Below are 21,550 nucleotides of genomic sequence, written 5' to 3'. Positions count from 1 at the left end.
TGTGATGATTTCTCATCCTATAGCGCCCTCTGCTGCTCAAGGTTACATTTACACTTTCGTCATACCGAATAGAACTTTCAGATCCTTCAGATTGTAATGTTTAATGCATGGGGCAGTGGCACTCAGATAAGAAAAGATAAATAAAATATAGGTTGTTTTTTTTTTGGAGGTGGGGGTGGGATCCTTGGAAAGATGGTAGAAACCGAGAAATGTGTGCAGGGCTTCTGCTTCTGACCCATATAACAAAAAAAAAAAAACAATAGGCTGGTGAGTTATTTGGAATTGTGGGGTGGTGGGGTTATAACAGGACAGCCTGGCTAATTGTGTGTGTGTGTGTGTTTTATTTCCCTCAGAGGTGGTTAGATATTTCCTTTATAACTTGATCGACAGTATGAGTGACTCCAAGGTGCAAGCCAGGGAGGAAAGACTCAGACAGTACTTCCATCAGCTCAAGAAGATGGTACGGGGGTTTATTCTTGCCTGTCCGGCAGACTGACACCTATCTATTAGCTCTCCAAATTGCAGCTTTTAAGTAAATGCAGTTCTGTTTTTAATGAGTGGGTGCATGTGGATTACATTGTTAAATAGACATGTTTTATTGTTAATAATTCATTTTTCTTGATTTAATACATGGATGGGTTTTTTTGTCTAGCGACTGATGTGTTTTATTTTCTTTTTTGCTGCAGAACATTGTAAACACTCCTAATATATACAGAGGTATTCGGAACCTGCTGGATTCGTACCGTGTTCCGGAAATCATCAAGGTGAGATTGTATTCCGAGTACAGGAGTCTGTCGCGTATCGGGCTGCTGTGGGACCAGAGTCAGGGTGGAGATGTAACAAGTCGGGTAAATGAATCCTGTTTTAAATACCATTATACACAGCTCTAACAATTGCTATATTCATCACACAATTATTCTTTTGAAATTCAGCATTTATTAGGGAGCTTCCCTAAATCCCTTGTGTAGGAAAATATAAGGCATTAATGCTTGTGACAGGGTAGCCGTCTGCCATCTCTGTTCAGTAATAAACTAGCGTTGCTGAAGAGCTTGATCATGGCTGATAAATGGATACGTGACAGGCGGGTACGCGATGGATTTCTGTGTTCGTTTATATCTATGGCAGCAGCTTTAAGGCAGTAATTTTAAATAGCATTAATTGTGAATTATAAATCCTAACCTCCCTCTTGGCCAATCAAAACAGATCTTTTTAAAGCGCCTTTTAAAGACCAAGGTGTTTTTTGGCTGTAGTTGACTCTCCTATAAAAATGCACTACAAATCAATTTTTTTGCATCTTTTGAAATGGTGTCCTTTTTTTCAGAACGCTCTGGGGAACATTATAAAGAACTTCAGAAACCATACACCTTTCGTTTGTTGTGTATTTTTTATTATGTATTGTGCTTAAGGCCTGGTCTTGTTGCCGTCGCAGTTTTTGTTGACGGCAGGAACAGGAACCCATTTGTTGCCTGCGTGCTGCCTTGCAGTTTGCAGTGGTCACGTGAGAGACAAGCATGCAATCAACAAGCTGGCAACAACACAATGCACGTTTGTGTCACAAGACGTAAACATGCTGCGAAGCTACGATATAAAAATGTACCAGTTACATTAACAGACCTGTAGTTCCTTCATACATAAAAGGGTGTAAAATTAGTATAATTTAGTTAGTAAGTCTACATATTTCATATGCCAAACATAATAAATATATCGGTGTTCATAAACAAGGTTTTTAATGCTATACCATTAATTCTAGGCTTTCGAGGGCAAGAAGGCAGACCTCATTTTATGATTTTTTTCCCCCACTTTGTTTACTGATATAATGAACGATGTTATGATTGGGGGTTGATGTAGGAATGACAGGCATACTACATACACGGCAAAATAAAACATTAAACAATACGCTGCACGTGTATTACTGTAAGATACATTTATTTGTAGCTTAAGTATGTAATCGTGGACATTTAACATTCGCTTATCCACATACACACTGTATTGTAGATCTGTAGACTATAATTCATGGGATGAAATGAAGGAATCAAAATTTATTATACACTTGTCTGTCTGTTATGGGCTAGCCTTATCATCAGGTGACACTACCATCAAATTTGATTGGCTGGTATTGAAAATGTTGCCCTCGTGTTGCTTAAAAATAGGGAGACAAGTCGCTGCTGTGTTGCCGGGGTTTTGCCAGGATGGTCACACGAGAAGACAAGCCGACAACAACTGTCGCCTCCTTGTTGCCGGTGACAACATGAGATACATGTATAAAAACGTGTTGTTCTATGACCCAAGGGACCTTACAATACTTCCTGAAAGTTTTGTTGAAAAATATGGATGGTCTATATTTTTCAACTAAATTTGCTGGTCAAATTACAAGACATTGTTTCACCTGAGTGATTGCAGTGACATCATACACGTTCATTTATAAGCAGTAATGGACACTACACTCAATTTTATCTTCTCAAAATAAATATTTATACATAAAATAAGTTCTTAATTTCATTATCAGTAATAAGGAGAAAAAAAAAAAAACATACCCGATACATTTAGTTCATGAAATAGTATCTGCTTCTATCAACTCGTTTCTTGATATTTTATTAAATGTTGTAAAAACATATATGTTAAAACACATGAGACAGAATAAATGTTCTAATATAATTAAGTCACATACATCAGATTTACAGTGTTTCCCCTTTTTTTTAATTCGCTCTAAACAAGTTCCTGTGATGTTTTGTTTCTGCTTTTGTCTCTGCCCTTTAGACACCATATGCCCCTCTGTGACGTCACACGAAAAAAAGTCAACGTCAGTCCCTCCCTTATCCATTGATATGTGTTTCAAGCCTGTACTACAAAGTACGGTGGCCCTGTAAGTCATCAAAAATAAGTTTTTTACATGATCACAGTCCTAGAAGCCCGTTTCAGTATGATCGTGTTAACATGATCCCGTTTCTTTTAAAGGGTTAACAATATTCACCCTAGGCTTGAAAACGGATGCTGTGCTGGAGTCTCTTACAGGTCTGAGCAAGGTGTTCCAGAGTAGTGACACAGAATAGCTAAGGGCCCTGTCACCCTAATAAACATTGATTGATTGACCCTGTTTGACAGCCCTATTGCCATAGAGAATGTTGGCAACTGAACATATTAGCACCGTGACTCAATCCTTTACCATAACCAGATGGGTGCGCTGCAGTCATCCAAGGTAGGGGAGATTTGTACCAAGATCATGTTCATGTTGGGACCCAAGGTTATGACCAAGCAGGAAGCAAGTATGAATGTTAACATTATGTAAAAACTTCCAACAATTGAAATATTTCAATTAAAAAAGAGAGAAATGTGTAACTGTACAGTACATGCAGAGATTATAGTGTTTGCAGAGATTAAGGACTTTCTGGATTAGAGAAGCATGTCACCAGAAGGATGATTGTCCCGCATGACCTCAGTTGAGGATTGCTTTGTCTGTACCTGAGAGAAATGGGTTTACCCTAAATGCATTGTGTTTTGAAGTGGCCAAATTCTCAACTAACTGGTTGCCTGAGCACTTCTGCTGTAGTGTTGACCCTAGAGGTCCCCCCGATAAATATGTGGGATGGAAATAAGACTCCTATTGCACAGCAGTTTCCTACATTCCAGGTTTTGATACGAGCTGGATCAGCACCAGTGTCTAGGTAACAAGCTCATGTGTGTCTGATTAAACTTCCAGTAAAACCAGGAGTGAATCAAACTGCTGTGCTATGGGAGTCTTATTTCCATCCCTGAAGTATGACACTATGCTTGCATCATGAGGTTTCAGGTGTCTTATCGCATGAGGGATCAAATTGAACACAGACATCCTTTTTAACTGGGTATTTTTCTGTTTTGTTTTTCAGGATGTCATTGTTTTGGTCGATGAGAAAGTAAAGCTTTCAGCCAGCGATCTGCCCAAAGTAAATGGCTTTTCTTCCCCTTTGCAGTCATGCTGCCTTTTTTAAATTTTAATTTTACCCCTGCTTTTCTCCCAGTTTGACATGCCCAATTGTATTTTAAGATCAGCTCACCGCTAACACCCCTGCACTGACTCTGGAGCAGCGAAGACGAACACATGCTGTCCTCGAAATGTGTACCGTCAGCCGAACGCTTTTTTTCAGTCTGCAGGCCCGCCATGCAGCCAACCTAGAGCTACAGCGTCTGAGGACAACGCAGCTCTGGGCAGCTTACAGGCAAGCCCGCAGGCACCCAGCCAGTCTGCAGGGGGCGCTGGTGCGCGGTGAGCCGAGGACACCCTGGCTATGTTTTACTCTTTTGCTATGCTTTTACTATTTTATAAGGGAAGAGTATTATTGTAATGATAAATATTGAATTACTGTTGCCTTGTGCTTCCAGTGACCGTAAAGACTCCTCTGTGGTCCTGGACGTTAACAAATACTTGGGGTTGGTGAAGGTCCTCGCAAAGCACGGCAAAATCGAGGGTGAGTTTAATCGTTTGGGCAGCAGTACAACACTCTGTTATTCATCTTTCTTAGTCGGCTCTCAATCAGAAACATTTCTTTGAATGATGTGCCAAAAAACTAGAATCCTGTCTTTACTGGGGGTTTTCTTGTACAACGCTGAGGATACAAAAAAAACCCTGAATACATGTTCCTGGTATCTAATCACTTTTGGTGAGAACATTTTGGGAACCAGGATGCAGGAGTTGCTACTGCTGTAGAATTGTCTCTCAAACATCTGCTTAGTCCTATTTGAAATACTAGCAAAGATCTTCAACTGAATTAGCATTGCTACTTATAATAAGAGTCAGAAACATTGCTTTTATGGGCTCCCGAGTGGTGCATCCAGTAAAGGCGCTCTGCGTGAGTGCAGGATACGCCCTATGGCCTGGACGTCGCCGCTTCGAGTCTGGGCTATTACACAGCCCACCGTGGATGGGAGTTCCCAGGAGGTGGCGCTCAGTTGGCTAAGCCTCGCCAGGGGGGAGGGCTTAGGTCGGCAAGGGTGTCCACGGCTCACCGCGCACCAGCAACCCCTGTAGTCTGCTGGGCGCCTGCGGGCTTGCCTGTTAGCTGCCTGGGAGCTGCGTTGTCCTCCTGCGCTGTAGCTCCTGGTGGCTGCATGGTGAATCTGCAGTGTGTAAAGAAGCGGGCGGCTGACAGCACATGCTTCGGAGGACATCGTGTGTTTGTCTTCGCAGCTCCCGAGTCAGCTCAGGGGTTGTAGCGGTGAGCTGAGTCTAAATAATGATTGGGCATTTCACATTGGGAGAAGATAACAAAAATAATTGACAACGACTAAATTTATAAAAAAAAATAAAAAAAACATTGCTTTTCAAAACCTTGGTAAGTACTTATTTTCAGGGGTCTTTTGTTGTATTATTGTATTCATTATTTGGGCGATATCTGCATCCTGATTGGCTGATAGGCATTGCAAGCCATTGAATTATTACAGTACAACCAACGGGTAAAAAAAGTCCCAGCAACTTAGACTTTTTACAAACCGATATTATTTGAGACAAATACTGAAAATATTCTGATAATTTATGTATTTGAATTTATTTAATTTATTATTCAAAAGATAATTGGTTTATCTATTAAATTCATTCAACTATGGCATTTATTGGAACTATTTTTCCTAGCGTAGTAATATAGTTATAAAAAAATAAACCTATATTCATTTTTAAATAAAAATATGTCCATATCTATTTCCAAAAAACTTGTAGCCCATTTTATAAGCGCAATAAGACACTCCAGGGTGCTGGTTGTGCTGGAATAACTACACTTCCAGCGGATAAAGGCACTCAGCCTACTGCTATTCGATCACAATCAACACCTGGTCATGTCTTATTGCTTCACGACTACCTTGAAACAGCAGCACAATTACAACATTCATTGTACAGTTTCATACCCAATATTCTGTATTTATACACAGCTCGGCCTCAAATTGAAGGGGTCCTGCCATCTTATCAGAATTACAAAACCGAACGCGGTACTAATGGTATATCATGTCACAAAAGTGCTTGAACGTTTCACATACAGATGTGCATGTGAATTCAACCAGAGATGCCTCGCAGGCCGGTCATTTGTTTTAATGGCTTTCCAAGCTTGTCATTTACATTTGCACGGCTCAGTGGCTTTTGCATTCCTGCAGCTACTTCTTATTAGCGTAGACTTTTCTAAATTGAGTTTGAAGATCATGGCTTGTGGCGCAGATTGTGCACCATGTCTAAGCTAATTGCTTTATTTTATTTTTTGTTCTGCTTTAAAAAGTCTGATGTCTGGACATAAATCCTATAAACATAACGTTAATTCAGATTTGTCTCCTGATCTAGGGGGAATGCAAGATTTATTTTAAATATATAAGATTATATAAAAAGGACCTGCGGCTGTTTTTGTCGAGAAAAGTCACAGCTCTTGCTAGCAACGTGGTTGTGTAGGGGAGATTGGGTATTAAAGAGGCCTGCTTGTACAATAAATGTGCTCATCTACACCAAGTAAGAGGCTACAACTACCTGTATTGCCTGTAGTCTATCTTGGAATGAGCTTGTATGCTGTCTTCAAATAACTAAATAAGACCTGACTGTTTGTGATGTTTATTTCATATCCCTGTCTTGGGAGCTTGCTATGGAATGTCTTAGTTTCTATTCATTAGCTCCTGCGACTCCTTCGCTCCTCCCTCACTAACCGACCGATGTACCGGCTGGGTAACACCCAGAGCAGGATGCAGGAAGGGATTGCAGCAGGGCTTAGGCGGTAGCAATATGGAAACCGACATATTTGACACTGTGCAAACAAATAGAACTAAAATGCATGACTTGAGATGAGCCCTCAGGCGCTGTAAACCCTTTCTGTCTCCACTGTTTAAACAGTCCTGGTCCACAGTGCTTAAAATATCAAATCCACTTTCCTCTCTTCTTATGAATGGTATTTGAATGTGTGTTCAGGGCTCAGCGAGTGCTCAATGCAAACGTGACCTTAGACATGACCTTAGCTTTGCATCGGATCCAAGGGAAAGCCCCACTGACTCTGCTGTGTCTTGTGGGGTCCTAACACAGGGGCCTTCTCTGTGCCCCCTTCCCCATGCACCACTTCAACACAGCTGGTGTTCCTTGGGGGTTTTCCATCCCAATACAGGCTCATCTCAGCCCTGCTTGCCTATAGAGATCTGAAGGGATGGCTATGGCTGCAGTCTGCTATTGCTAACTTGCACACAGAGCTGGGGAATCCACATTGTTATTATATGAATGAATAATGTAGTAGTAGTTATTAAACCGTAGTTAATTTGCAAATGGGCTCTGGTGAGATTATACCTGCAGGTATTGAACTGAGGCATCGTACTGCAGGCAATTGAAGGTGGACAACGGGCGTCTCCTGTTAGAAGTGCCTAATTGTTGTTAACAGTAACCCCAGTGAACTGTTCATACAGCGTGGCAGTGCTTTATGAATTACACGCAAGGTTAATGTTTGCATTGAAACACCTGGGTGCCAATCGCTAGCGTTTGCTGGAACGCAGTTAATTGAACACATTTAGCAGATATGGAAAGGGACGAAGTAAATTACCCAGAGGTCAGTGCTTTTAAAGCACATGCAGTGTCAAGTACTGGAACAAAACAGCTTGAGCTGCTGGTGCATTGGGGGGGCATTGAGGGCCACAGTGTGGCCTCTGCCTTGCTTCTCTTACCTAGCACTCTCCGCAACTGTGTGTTGGGCAACTGTTTAATAGGGAGCACAATACTGCTGCTCCCCTTGTAAGATTACATTAATGGTACGTTCTCAGATACAAAGGCTCCAGCAGACCGGCTCAGAACAATTTATGGCATGTGTTGCATCAGCCATGTGGCACAGCCTCCTCTCAGTAGAATACGTAAAGGAGTTCAGAAACTTCAATTGGACAGCTGATCCTAAAAAAAAAATGTTTTAAACGATTGTGAAGATTTGAATTCCCATTGGGCGTGAAATAATGCTGGATATATTTTTTCTTAAAGTTGGGCTAAATTATTATTATTATTTAGTTGTCCTTTTATTTAAAAACAAATAAAATAATTTCAGAATGGTGTCATGTAAGGTAATGCTGCTGGCATTGTGTGCTTCTTTGAAATCAGTATGAGCTGAATCTGCTGAGATTTCAGAATGGTGTCATGTAAGGTAATGCTGCTGGCATTGTGTGCTTCTTTGAAATCAGTATGAGCTGAATCTGCTGAGATTTCAGAATGCTGTCATGTAAGGTAATGCTGCTGGCATTGTGTGCTTCTTTGAAATCAGTATGAGCTGAATCTGCTGAGATTTCAGAATGGTGTCATGTAAGGTAATGCTGCTGGCATTGTGTGCTTCTTTGAAATCAGTATGAGCTGAATCTGCTGAGATTTCAGAATGGTGTCATGTAAGGTAATGCTGCTGGCATTGTGTGCTTCTTTGAAATCGGTATGAGCTGATTCTCCAGAGATGCCTCTAACCAGACTTTTAATTTGACTGTTTTAATTTGACTGCCTTATGCCTCATAACATCATGGGACAGTTCAGAATGCAGGCTCTGTAGATAATGGGCTAGGTACTGTACAGTACACTTTAATATAAGAACATAAGAAAATGTACAACCCCTTCAATGCTCCTAAACTTACACTTTATACTCTTATTTCTGCACACCCATGAGATGTTTCAGTGCAGTTAAGTATTTAATTTTTTTTTTTTTTTTATATAAATAAGACAAACACTTTGAGATGTAGTCTCCACATTTGGAACACAACTGTAGTTTATAGTTCTGTAGGTCAAGTTTAATTTAAGTAACAGCCTACTAAATGACTGTTCGGCCAAACCACAGGCTTTCAGACCATGTGTTCGAATATGGAGCTCCGCTTGACTCGTTTCGGTCTGGCCTCTTCTGGCACCAGATGATCAGATGAACAACCCCGAGTCGATTTTCCTCCTTTAAAGCACGGAAGCACAAAGGCCAGTGCAGCCCCCGTGTGGATCGCCAGATAAGATCAGCAACTTGGTGATCCCCTGCACTCCACAGAGTGGAGCCTTTACTCGGGGAGACCCTGGTCTCAGTGACTCCCTGCACTCCATACAAGGGAGCCTTTACTAGGGAAAACACTGGGATCCCCTGGCATAGCTTTCACAGAGCCTTCCCTCAGAGGGGCTTCAGACTTTGTCCCTCGGGAGACTTGTATTTGTTCACAAACTCACCAGTGTATAGTTTGGCATTCTTTAAGTTATACAAAATGTTATGCCATCTCCACGCAGATCGTTCCTACCGCTGCTGAATCTCTCACAAAGCTCTTCTCAAAGACTGCAGTTGAGATCTCTTTTCGTTTGACGGCAATTAGTGAAATGCAGCGTGTAAACAAACCAAACCGAAACAATGACGCTCTGTCGTCTGAAAACGGGAAAACTCTTCAGCACGAGAACAGAGTGAACACAAGAGGCTTGACCTCAGCCTCGCAGCACCCCATTAAACCATCAACAACCTCCAGGGGATTAGTAACTTATTTGCATAACAAGAGGCGTGGCCGTGCTCTGAATGTGCGACTCGGGAGGACAGGACAGCCTGGCACACAATCGGGGACCAGGGATATGAATACTGGAGTGTAGGAGGCACAGACCTCCAGCCTAGTAGCTGAAGGCGGCACTGGTTTCCCAGTGAGAACAGTAAAGGGCATCCCATAGCATCTCCATGGTGACGAGGCAGGTGTAGGGTTCATCTCCAAAGCACAGTGGCTTGGCTGACCTCATCACCAGTGAGGAGAATTTGGCCAATGCCTCTGGGAAAGCGAAACCTATGCTGTCTGTCATGCCAGTGAGACAAGTCTCATGCCATTATAACAACAAAGCACAGACTTTGGGGTAAACGCAGAACAGACGTATTGGTCCCTCACTTACAGAGCCTATAGAAAGTCTACACACCCTTGAACTTTTTTCCCATTTGGTTGTGTCAGTGCCTCAGAGTTTAATGCTTTTAAATGAGGATTTTACCACTTATCTACACACCATACTCCATACTGTTAAGGGGAAAAAAGTTAAATGTGTAAAAATACAGAACTGAAAGATCATAATTGGATAAGTCTCCGCCCCCGTGTGTTAACACTTTTGGCAGCAATTCCAGCTGTGAGTCTGTTTGGATAGGTCGCTACCAACTATGCACACCTAGATTTGGGAATATTTGACCATTCTTCTTCACAAAACTGGTCAAGCTCTGTCAAGTTCCTTGAAGTGTTGTTGGACAGCAATCCTCAAGTCATGCCACAAATTTCGATTGGATTTAGGTCAGGGCAATGACAAGGCCACTCAAGGACATTTACCTTTTTGTTCCTTAGCCACTCCAGTGTAGCTTTGGCTGTGTGCTTTGGGTCATTGTCATGCTGAAAGGTGGACTTCTGTCCCAGTTTCAACTTCCTTGCAGAGGGCAGCAGGTTTTCCTCAAGGACTTCTCTGTACTTTACTCCATTCATTTTCCCTTCAATCCTGACAAGTGCCTCAGTCCCTACCGATGAGAAACATCCCCATAACACGATGCTGCCACCACCATGCTTTTGCGCCAAACATAACACTTTGCATTTAGGCCAAAAAGTTCCATTTCAGTTTAGTCAGACCACAAAACTTTTTGCCAGATTGCTACATAACCTCTCTTTTTTTTGCATACTTCAAATGGGATTCAAGGTGGGCTTTCTTGAGTAATGGCTTCCTTCTTGCCATGCTACCATATAGGCCAGATTTGTGGAGTGCTTGGGAAACATTGTTGTCACATGCACATTTTGACCAGTCTTGGCCACTCTTGGTAGCCTCTCTAATCAGTCTCCTTCTTGCTCGATCATCCAGTTTGGAGGGACAGCCAGATCTAGGCAGAGTCTTGGTGGTGCCATACACCTTCCACTTCTTAATAATCATCTTGACCGTGCTCCAGGGGATATTCAAGGCCTTCGATATTTTCTAATACCCATACCCTAATCTGTGCCTTTCAACAACTTGTCCCAGAGTTCTTTTGAAAACGCCTGGGTGCTCATGGTTGAGTCTTTGCTTTGAAATACACTACTTAGCAGAGGGAACCTACAGGAACTGCTGAATTTATCCTGAAATCCTGTCACTTACTACAGTGTAACACATGTGGAGGCCACTTCACTTGGTGTGTGATTTTGAAGGCGAATGGTTACACCTGAGCTAATTTGGTATTGCTATTACAAGGGGGTGGACACTTATCCAGCCAAGCTATTTCAGGTTTTATTTTTAATGAATTGTCTACAAATTTCTAGAATATTTTTTTCACTTGCAAGTTGTGGAGTAGGTTGTGTAGATAAATTAAAACAAAACTATATTCAAGGCTAAAGGCAACAAAAGGTGAACATTTTGAAAGGCGGTGGAGACTTTCTATAGGCACTGTAGATTTAGCTCTTCTCTAAAAAATAAATAAATAAAAAATGTAAATTCTTTAAGAAAAAGACACACAAATAAAAGTGCAAAAGAGATTTGTTGCCCTCCAACATTCACCGTATGTTCTGCTTTTTTTGGCTTGGTGTTAAGAATCGTAAGGTATTATAATAGGTGTCACTGCAAGATAAAGTGAAGGTGCGCGCGTGTGTGTGTGCGTCGTGTGCTTGCTTGCGTGCTCGTGCGCTTGCTTGCTTGCTTGCTTGCGTGCTCGTGCACTTGTGTGCATGTGTGTGCTTGTGTGCTGGTGTGTTCTAACGAAGGCAATCCCGTTCTGAATAGTAACTCTGTTAAGCAGCCTGCCAGTACGTACTTCATGGAAATGTACTGCAGTGGGTACCTTGCAAGGAGAAGCCTGCTGCCTGATCAGTGTTTGAGCATGCTGCGTAGCTGGGATAATTAGTATGGGGAGTGCAAACAGACCCTATCGGTATCCAGCCATTAGACTGCCTGTAAATACAGTGTAAACACATCTTAATTATCTGGCCTTGTGACAAACCATCTGCCTGGGAGAGACAATGCCTCGGACTGGCAGATGCAAAGGGGGCTGATAAAGCCTCCACTTAGCTGGCTCTGTCAGCTCCGGGGCAGGCTGCCATGTGAGCCGGGGCACGGTGGGCTGGCTCTTCCTACCTATAATTTATAGTCGCAGTTGCAGGGAAATGATAAAAAGCATGCTATTGTGGAGCTCGGTAATTGTAGTCTCATTTAGAAAGCAAGTAGTAATTAACTTGGAATTGGCATTATACTCCAGAATTTGCATTCCTGCTGGGTTTAAAATGCTGTTTTAATAGCAGTTTGTTTTCCCTACATGAATTTATCTAAGGTCCTTTTATCTATCTATCTATCGTGCAGTACACTTCCCCGTCACCTTGTTGTCTCTTATTTACTCTCATTCTCTTTTGTAATCAGGCATTGCACTTCTAAAGCAGGTGTAAAACAGGTTTGGGGTTAATTCCTTTTTTGGCTTAATCTCATTTTTAAAGAGATGCCTTCTTACAGAAAGAGTAAAAATCACATGGATGGAGTTAATTAAAAAAAAAAACTACGAGTTTAGTGTTGCTCGTTTGAGTATAAATGTAATCCAACGTGCTTAGAATTTTGTGCAACTGTTTAATGTCATAATGATAAATGAATATGCTGTCCATGTCAGTGTTGGTTTATACAGTAAGTCTAAGAATTGTATTGTTTTTAATAAAGAAAGAATTTAAGAAATGCACATTTAGTATAATGCAGGGTAATAATTGCTGCCATTCTTATATGTTGAAAAAACTAGTAGGACATTAAATGACGGGTAATCTGAGATAAAAAAATAAAAAAATAAATGATTACAAGAAAGAATTACCATTGGGACATTAATTTTGTCCAAATACCAGATATACCCTTTGAAGACAGCAGCTTGTGTGATTCAGCCCAGTTCAATAGGAGGCTGGCATATCTGTGTGCTGATGTTGCCTCTCTGTTCCCCTCCTGTCTCCTGACGCAGACGTGCTCGGCATCCTGAAGGAGATGAAGGAGAAGGGCGTGGCTGTGCGGGACGCCAGCGTCACCTCATTCTTCCACATCCTGAACGCCTCAGCCATGCGTGCAGAAGAGGAGGTCGTGCGGAGCATCCTGGACGCTCTCTTCACCCTGGGCCTGGCCAAGCCCTCTGCCAACCTCTGCTCCCAGCTCGTCACTGTGCACCTGGAGAAGTGAGTGTGGGGAAGCATGAGCATTGAACTAGGAATGAACAGCCACAGGAAGGAAGGGTTTACTCTTTTCTATGTTTCTTATTGTTATAAACATACACAAACAATTCTAAACATATTAAAAGTCATTTAAATCTTAATAGAAACAGGCAAAACCCTGATATTAACATACTTAATCTGCTTAAGCATTTCAAATGCTTTCTCATTGGCATTGAGTGCGAGATCTACACTCTCAGAGAAATTCTAAGTTGCTGCTAGTGCAGGTTTCAGTGGGGATATGGCGTGTTTTTTCCGTTTTTCATCATTTGTCAAAATTGGTTATTAAAAGTAAACACTACTCAATTTTCAGTTTATATAATACATTGCATGTACATTTTTCTCCTACATATACAAATGTTATCTTACTGTGTTGAATTGAAGATGTCCACATTAAGATTCAGGAGAACTCTGGACGCCACATTGCCGCCCGCTTGTCGACGCGCACTGGGCTTCGAATATTGTGAAGAAATAACTTGCATCAATAATTCAGCTGGAGGCAGACTTCGTCCACTCTTACAGGTTCAGTACTGCATCTCACATGTTGTACACAGTCTCCTAACTTCTCAACTCACTTCCTGGATTATTAATAAAGCTTATTGAATACAAGAACCTTAAATCATTTTCTACTAACAGTCAGAAGGGAGACCCTTATACACGACTGCAAAGCAAGCTTAAAGTTACAGGATAATTTTATTAATCATAATATTCATGCTGTTTTGCTAATTTAATATATTACACAAATTATTAATTTAGTAAATATTAATGTTAACCTAACTGATTTAGATCCTTTTCCTAATTACTGATCCTGAATGCATTGCTCCTTACAACAATTTGCTGTTTTTTTCACACACCCCCAATCACTAGTCACTTGAACAAGTGTATTCTGTTATGTAGGTCCACAAAAGTTGTCTTTCAACACTGCCCACCTTCTGAAAGACTTTTTCTTTATGTAGAAAGGGCAGTAAATGATTGGCATTATTATAAATATTGTTGAAACCCAGGTTTATCGGTTCAAAACAATAAAAACAACTAATTTTCTAAATGGGTCTTGTGGGTGTTTTTTCAGTTATCGGGTAAAACTCAGTTTCATCGATTCTGCATTCCTTCCACCCACTACCGCACCTGCATCATGCCTTGTATTGGTGTTTCGTGCCCTGTTATTGTGAATAAATGCACACTCTATAACACTGCACTGCATTACCTTTACGTAATGTGACAAGAGAATCCTCCTTTCACAACAGAAAACTAATTTAACGTGACATTTAAATGTGTTAAGTTTGCAGCGGGTGTGCCTTTTTGCTGTTCACAGACAATATCGGGACTGATCTCGATAGCCTTCCTCCCTCAGCAGCTGCAGCCAGATTGCCAGCATTATTAATCATTTTTTGTTTTAATTTAGCGATGGGTATCACTGTTCACTAAAACACAATATGCAAATAAAACCAAAAAAGCCTGCCTCTCGGCACTAGCCCTTAACCTTCGTTACACACACACACACACACACACACACACACACACACACACACACACACACACACACACCGGCACTAATTATGTAACAAGTTATTTACAGCAAGATTACGGGTGGGGATTGTATTGCCCATGTTTCCCCTCAGACCCCTTACTTACTAAATACCCCTTTATCCCTGAATAGATAATCGTCTCTTCTAAAATATTTTAATGAGCAAAGACATATCATGAGTAGGCTGGTACCCTGAAATGTTCTTCTTTTTCTAGAAATGCAGTAAAACTGGGGATGGCCCAGTTTATTGCCGGATAACTTCACTCGGACTCCTTTCTCACTAAATATCTTTGTACACCTGCACAGAAAATCGTCTCCTCTTTAAAAAAAAGAACATGAGGTCCTCTGGAAGTGTATTTCTATACAACAGACTAACGTGACCCAGTTCTCCTGCATTGAGGCTATTCAAAACACCATTTGTTGATACCTTTTTGATAATGTTATACGTATAGTATATAGGCATAGTTCCACACAGCAGGGATGGTTACACTCCCATTGCACAGCAGTTTGATCCATTCCTGCTTTTACTAGCAGTTTAATAAGATACACCTGAGCTTGTTACCTGTACACCGTGGCGAATCAAGCTTGCAGTAAAACCCGAAATGGGTGAATGCTTATTCTCACCTTATACCGTGACTGCTTAAATAAAACGTGCACTGATTCCTGTTCGCCCCAGGTGGTATGCACAGTAGAGAAAGCTCTGTTTCACACAGGGCAGTGACTTCATGTAAAGCTGTGCATGTCAGAGCAGCGTGATCACTGGGGAGAGCACGCCATGTCCACTTGTTCTGCAGCTTACACCCCCCGCACTTTTAAATTTTTAAATTTAAAGGTGACTAGGAAGGACTTTGTGATGCCGACATCTCCTTCCCAGGCTAGACCATGCAGACACATTTTTAAATACAGTTCGTCTCTCAGTTACTGGCAGCACTTTCATCAACGATCTTCCACTTCTTTGTCAATTCCCGATTCAACTGGGGACAAGGGAAATGTCAGTCTGGTGCTTGAGTCTCTTCAGACTGTCACACGTAATGACTTTCTAATTGTTGCTTATGAAGACTTACTGTGACACTGAATAAACGTCAGTCTTTATACAAACAAGAAACAAATCAGCTGTGATTGATTAAACCCTATTGGTAATTACTGTCTGCATTTTAATAAGGTAAAGAAAGATGTGACAGGATCTTTTTAAAGGAGAGACGTGAATGGTAAATGACATGCATACCATTAAAACAGGCAGTCATTTATGTTTGTGACGGTTTATTGCATCACCAAACAAAAAAACTATTGAAAATGAAACGAGTAGTTTTATTTTGAGTATTCCTTCCGAGATAAACAGAATAATCGTCAAGTGAATTTCACACCATGTTGGCCCTTATACCCACTGTTCTGTAATGAGTCATGGCCTATTCAATTAATAAGGTAAAAAAACAAATGATGCTCTTATCAAGCTTTCATTTTAACCCTTTTCATGCATGGCAACCTCCTATGTGGACAGGTTCACAAACTCTTCTAGTCTTTTATATGGGGACATATGGAAGATGCAAATGCATGATAGCCTCACCTGAGGATGGCTTTAATATGAGTTTAGTAAGACACACCTGAGCTTGTTACCTATACATTGTGGCTAATCAAGCTTGTAGTAAAACCTGGAATGGTTGAAGCTGTATGTCTCGTATTTCCTTTGGCAGTGGGATTGGGTCAGAGGATCTGCTCTGTTCCTTTGGTTCGGCGGGGGCGCCCCTTCTCACCTCCTGGTTTTGAAGCAGACTCGGTGGAACTGTCACCTGGCTTTTTTATTTTTTTCTTATTTAATTTTTGTTTTGTTTTGTTTTTTAAACCCGGGGAGTGCTTCAGCGAGATGGAGAGTCTAGGTCTCTCACTCCATTATTGCAATTATGAATTTAGCATCATCAGCGCTGAAGGACAAAAGTGTTTCATTTGCCTGCTGGGGACAGGACAGTGATAAGATGAGGATTTATTTATTTTTTTTGTCAAGGATCATTGGGTCGTAATTAAGTTGCATTCACGGCTATTGCTTTTGAAAGCTGATTGGTGAATGGCAGGCTTTATGTGGTGTGTCTAGTCCAGTCACCAACCCTATTCTCCCTTCTCGTGTGTGTGTGTGTGTGTGTTCCCTATTTCATTATTTTTTTAAATCTTTCTTTTTTTTCTTTCTCTCCCTAACTGTCTGTCAGAAAATTCTGTTGAGACTGATAATGTAAATGTGGCATTTTTCTCCTGAACAAAAGGAAGTCAGGGAAATGAGCTATCTTGTCTAATCATTCAGTTGCTTAACAGAGACTCCAGTTTGCCACTTAATTGGCTGGCAAGTACTTGACATGCAGAGTTTAGTGCCGTTCGGGGAGCGTGTTTGAGTAAATGTTAACGCAAGTGACAGCTAAATTGTACCTAGGGAAATTAGAAAGCCTTCAACATGGTTCAGTTTTTTTTCTGTTACTTGGTGGTTGGGGGGGGGGGGGGGGGGGGGGGGATTAGTAGTAATTGCAACACCAGCCTCCTTGTTGGTTCCTTATTATGGTTGATGGAGATGTGTGTGGCGGGGATGGGGCTGGGCTGAGGTGTGTGTTGTGAGGGGGAAGGGGGCTGAGCTGGTGTGTGTATGTTGGGTGAAGGGGGCTGAGCTGAGGTGTGTGTTGTGTGGGGTAAGGAAAAGGGGAAGGAGGCGGAGATGAAATGTGTGTTGTGTGGGGGGGAGGAAAAGAGAAGGAGGCTGAGCGGAAGTGTTTCTTGTGTGGGGGGGAAGGGGAAGGAGGCTGAGCTGAAGTGTGTGGGGTGTGCTTTTATTTGCTTGGTTGTTTTTTCTTTGCTGTCCCTTGTCACTAATGATTTCAGTCTTAAAAGAGCTTTTCAATCAGGGAGCCTATGGGTGAAGTGCTACTCGACTCGGGCTGCACACATAATGTCGGTGCTCTTCATTTCAATTAATACCAATCGCTGGAGAGTCCTGTTTATATAGTAAGCTCTTTTGCTTTTGTCCTCCTCGTCACGTATTAGAAATGAATTGCCTGCTCTCTGAACTAGCTCTCTGCGGCGCTGCTGTCGCGTGTTAGAATGGAATTGCCTGCTCTCTGAACTAGCTCTCTGCGGCGCTGCTGTCGCGTGTTAGAAATGAATTGCCTGCTCTCTGAACTAGCTCTCTGCGGCGCTGCTGTCGCGTGTTAGAAATGAATTGCCTGCTCTCTGAACTAGCTCTCTGCGGCGCTGCTGTCACGTGTTAGAAATTAATTGGCTTTTCTCTGAACTAGCTCTCTGCGGCGCTGCTGTCACGTGTTAGAAATGAATTGCCTGCTCTCTGAACTAGCGCTCTGCGGCGCTGCTGTCACGTGTTAGAAATGAATTGGCTTTTCTCTGAACTAGCTCTCTGCGGCGCTGCTGTCACGTGTTAGAAATGAATTGCCTGCTCTCTGAACTAGCGCTCTGCGGCGCTGCTGTCACGTGTTAGAAATGAATTGGCTGCTCTCTGAAGTAGCGCTCTGCGGCGCTGCTGTCGCGTGTTAGAAATGAATTGCCTGCTCTCTGAACTAGCTCTCTGCGGCGCTGCTGTCGCGTGTTAGAAAGGAATTGCCTGCTCTCTGAACTAGCGCTCTGCGGCGCTGCTGTCACGTGTTAGAAATGAATTGGCTGCTCTCTGAACTAGCGCTCTGCGGCGCTGCTGTCGCGTGTTAGAAATGAATTGCCTGCTCTCTGAACTAGCTCTCTGCGGCGCTGCTGTCGCGTGTTAGAAAGGAATTGCCTGCTCTCTGAACTAGCTCTCTGCAGCTCTGCTGTCACGTGTTAGAAAGGAATTGCCTGCTCTCTGAACTAGCTCTCTGCGGCTCTGCTGTCGCTTGTTAGAAAGGAATTGCCTGCTCTCTGAACTAGCTCTCTGCGGCTCTGCTGTCGCTTGTTAGAAAGGAATTGCCTGCTCTCTGAACTAGCTCTCTGCGGCTCTGCTGTCGCGTGTTAGAAAGGAATTGCCTGCTCTCTGAACTAGCTCTCTGTGGCGCTGCTGTCGCGTGTTAGAAAGGAATTGGCTGCTCTCTGAACTAGCTCTCTGCGGCGCTGCTGTCGCGTGTTAGAAAGGAATTGGCTGCTCTCTGAACTAGCTCTCTGCGGCTCTGCTGTCGCGTGTTAGAAAGGAATTGGCTGCTCTCTGAACTAGCTCTCTGCGGCGCTGCTGTCGCGTGTTAGAAAGGAATTGCCTGCTCTCTGAACTAGCTCTCTGCAGCTCTGCTGTCGCGTGTTAGAAAGGAATTGCCTGCTCTCTGAACTAGCTCTCTGCGGCACTGCTGTCGCATGTTAGAAATGAATTGCCTGCTCTCTGAACTAGCTCTCTGCGGCACTGCTGTCGCGTGTTAGAAATGAATTGTCTGCTCTCTGAACTAGCTCTCTGCGGCGCTGCTGTCGCGTGTTAGAAGTGAACTTTTTTTTGAAGGCCTGCCACGATCATCTTGCTTTCACCACTTGCTTGATTGACACTGTAATTATCCAATCAGCTATTCACCTCCCCTCCCTTCCCCTATCAAAGTAGAGAGAGGGGAGCACTGATTTCACTTAATTCTTGCCATCATAATGTGACTGTGAGATTGAGGGGGTTAAAGTTCCTAGATTGGATCAAATTGATCAGAAAAAAAGTTTTAGTGGGTTAACTGCACTGCAGTGACTCTATTTAAAGAACCAGATAGGTTAGCATTACCACAGGATGACCCAGAGGTGTTGTGGCCTCCTTTTCTGTTTGTCATTTACCTGCTTTAATTGTAGTGACCTTGAAACAAAGTGTGAGCCATAATGTAATCAAAAAGACCTTTGCTTATATTGTGTAAAAATGATGGATGGAAATAAGATCATATTGCATAGCAGTTTCACCCATTCCAGATTTTACCACGAGCTTGACATAACCACAGTGTGTAAGTAACAAGTTCAGGCGTGTCGTCTTAAGGAAAACCAAGAATGGATAAAACCGCTGTACAATGGGAGTTATTTCCATCCCCGCAAGAGCCTCTGTGCTAGAATCCATTCATCAGCACCCTAGTGCTATCTGCTGAGGGCTGTAAGCATTATTTCCTTTTTTTCTGTCTGTAATATTGCCTGTTGTGTCTTGATTTTTTTTTGCTGCAGTTCTGAAATTAACCTGTAATTTAGTCTTGGAGAGGGAGCAGATACACAAGAGCACAACCAGCTTCCTTCCTCTAATTGCCCATTTGCAGTTAATTATCTGCTGATTGATTGTTTCTGTTTGATCGATTATGTAATTCATTCTGTTCTGCAACAGTACATGTACGTGTTGTATGAGCACATACACATAACTATAGCTACCATTGTCATACTTTTAAATATATGGAGAAACATAACATAGCAACAAAAATTTAATTAAACTAAAAAAAAGATTATTTTTATTTATTTTCTTTAATTTAGAGTGACTAATTGTTCCCCACACAGCACAGACGTTCTGAGGCCGTGTGAGCGTCCTCAGATCTCTCAAGCCTAAAGCCAAAATTGCTTTTAGGCCGAGCAATCCAGAGCAGAACAGAGACCAGTCTTGCCTCTTATACATTCTCGTTGTCAGACCAGTAGGGTTCACAGTTGCGCGATGAGGAGAATGAGTCCCTGCCGGTTTCCCATCCCCCACCCCGGCAGTGTCAGAGCCAACATGACTCCCCCCTCGGGGTCCTCAGCAAAGTTCGGCCTCTGGGCACAGCCTGGACGCAAACAGGCGCCGTCCAAGCGGTGTGACTCATCCTGCACTCCCCGTGGCAGTGCTTTAACTGGATGAGCCACTCAGGACCCCTTGAAAAAACAAATCCAATAATTATAAGTAGGCCTTCTCTTCTCATACTGGTTCGTCATCCACAAGGTTCCATTTCCATGTCTCAGCTTTTCAAAAGAAGTTTGGGTTTTTACCCTCCGCGTCTGTGGCCTCCTTCACTCTGCAATAGTACCCAGATTTGCCAGCAGCAGCTTGTTTTCTGAAGTGCTGTACTGTACCTTTTTTATTTATAACCCCTCCCCGAAAACTCCAAATTGCAGTTATTTAAGTAGTTGATTCATAATTGTGTACAAATTATATACATTGCTTGTTTTAGTGAGAATGTGTTAGGATCAGGGGTAGCAGAATAAAGTACATGGTTGGCCAACCCTTTTAATGTTGAGCAAAGAAGAAAATAATTGGTCAATTAAGTAATTGACAACTCAGGTGGAACGAAGACCCTGCGGCCCTCCAGGAGCAGGGTTGGCCAGCCCTGGTCTAGTACCTTGTTGTGACCCATCTGTCTCTGTCTTCAGGGGGGACCTGCCCACTGCGCTGGAGGCTTCCATGGACTGCCAAAGGAAGTACAGCCAGATGCCTCGCCTCCACGACGTCCTGTGTAAGCTGGTGGAGATGGGCGAGACTGAACTCCTGCAGAAAGGTCAGAGGAAACTGTTGAGTCACTTCATCAAGGGTCTGGGTACCAGGGCAGGCAAGAAAGCAGAGGGTGAAGAGGCAAGACCTAGCCATTTTATTGCTTCCTGTACTGGCTACAATAGGACGATTTAATTCACTTTGTGGATTAATTTAGTGTAGAATTTTAAGAATGTCAGTTGTTGTTTATCATAAGGTGAACATGATACGTGTGTATATTGTACACATGGATCTAGATGTAGTAAGTACAGCCACCAAATGATCCTGCTTTAAATGAATGATACAAGTTGTTTTGTAAATTTGCAAGCAATCTTACAGATACAGAACAACCGCGAGGAACCGCTTGACAAAATATATGTATTTTTCAAGTTCTCTCACTCTCTCAGTTTCACAGCGATGGATTTCGTTAGCCAGGAGCGGGGTAGGATGACAATGCTGTACGACCTCTTCTTTGCCTTCATGCACACGGGCAAATACAAGGAGGCTCGCAAAATCATTGAGGTGGGATTTCT

The 21,550-nt window shown here is 42.5% G+C and overlaps 1 protein-coding gene across 1 annotated transcript in view; it reads left to right on the top strand.

Annotated features, from left to right (window-relative positions):
* LOC121316622 (leucine-rich PPR motif-containing protein, mitochondrial-like) overlaps nucleotides 1–21,550 on the top strand; it is an 83,024-nt gene that overhangs the window by 23,403 nt on the left and 38,071 nt on the right. The window contains 5 exon segments of the mRNA XM_041251664.1: nucleotides 697–764; nucleotides 4,357–4,442; nucleotides 12,870–13,077; nucleotides 20,921–21,045; nucleotides 21,433–21,539. Coding sequence (XP_041107598.1) covers nucleotides 697–764; nucleotides 4,357–4,442; nucleotides 12,870–13,077; nucleotides 20,921–21,045; nucleotides 21,433–21,539 — 594 coding nt within the window.

The sequence above is a fragment of the Polyodon spathula genome, chromosome 6 (genome assembly GCF_017654505.1).
Source record: "Polyodon spathula isolate WHYD16114869_AA chromosome 6, ASM1765450v1, whole genome shotgun sequence".
NCBI classification, from domain to species: domain Eukaryota; kingdom Metazoa; phylum Chordata; class Actinopteri; order Acipenseriformes; family Polyodontidae; genus Polyodon; species Polyodon spathula.
Note: the sequence above shows the minus strand (reverse complement) of the source record. Positions and strands in the feature narration are given on the sequence as shown.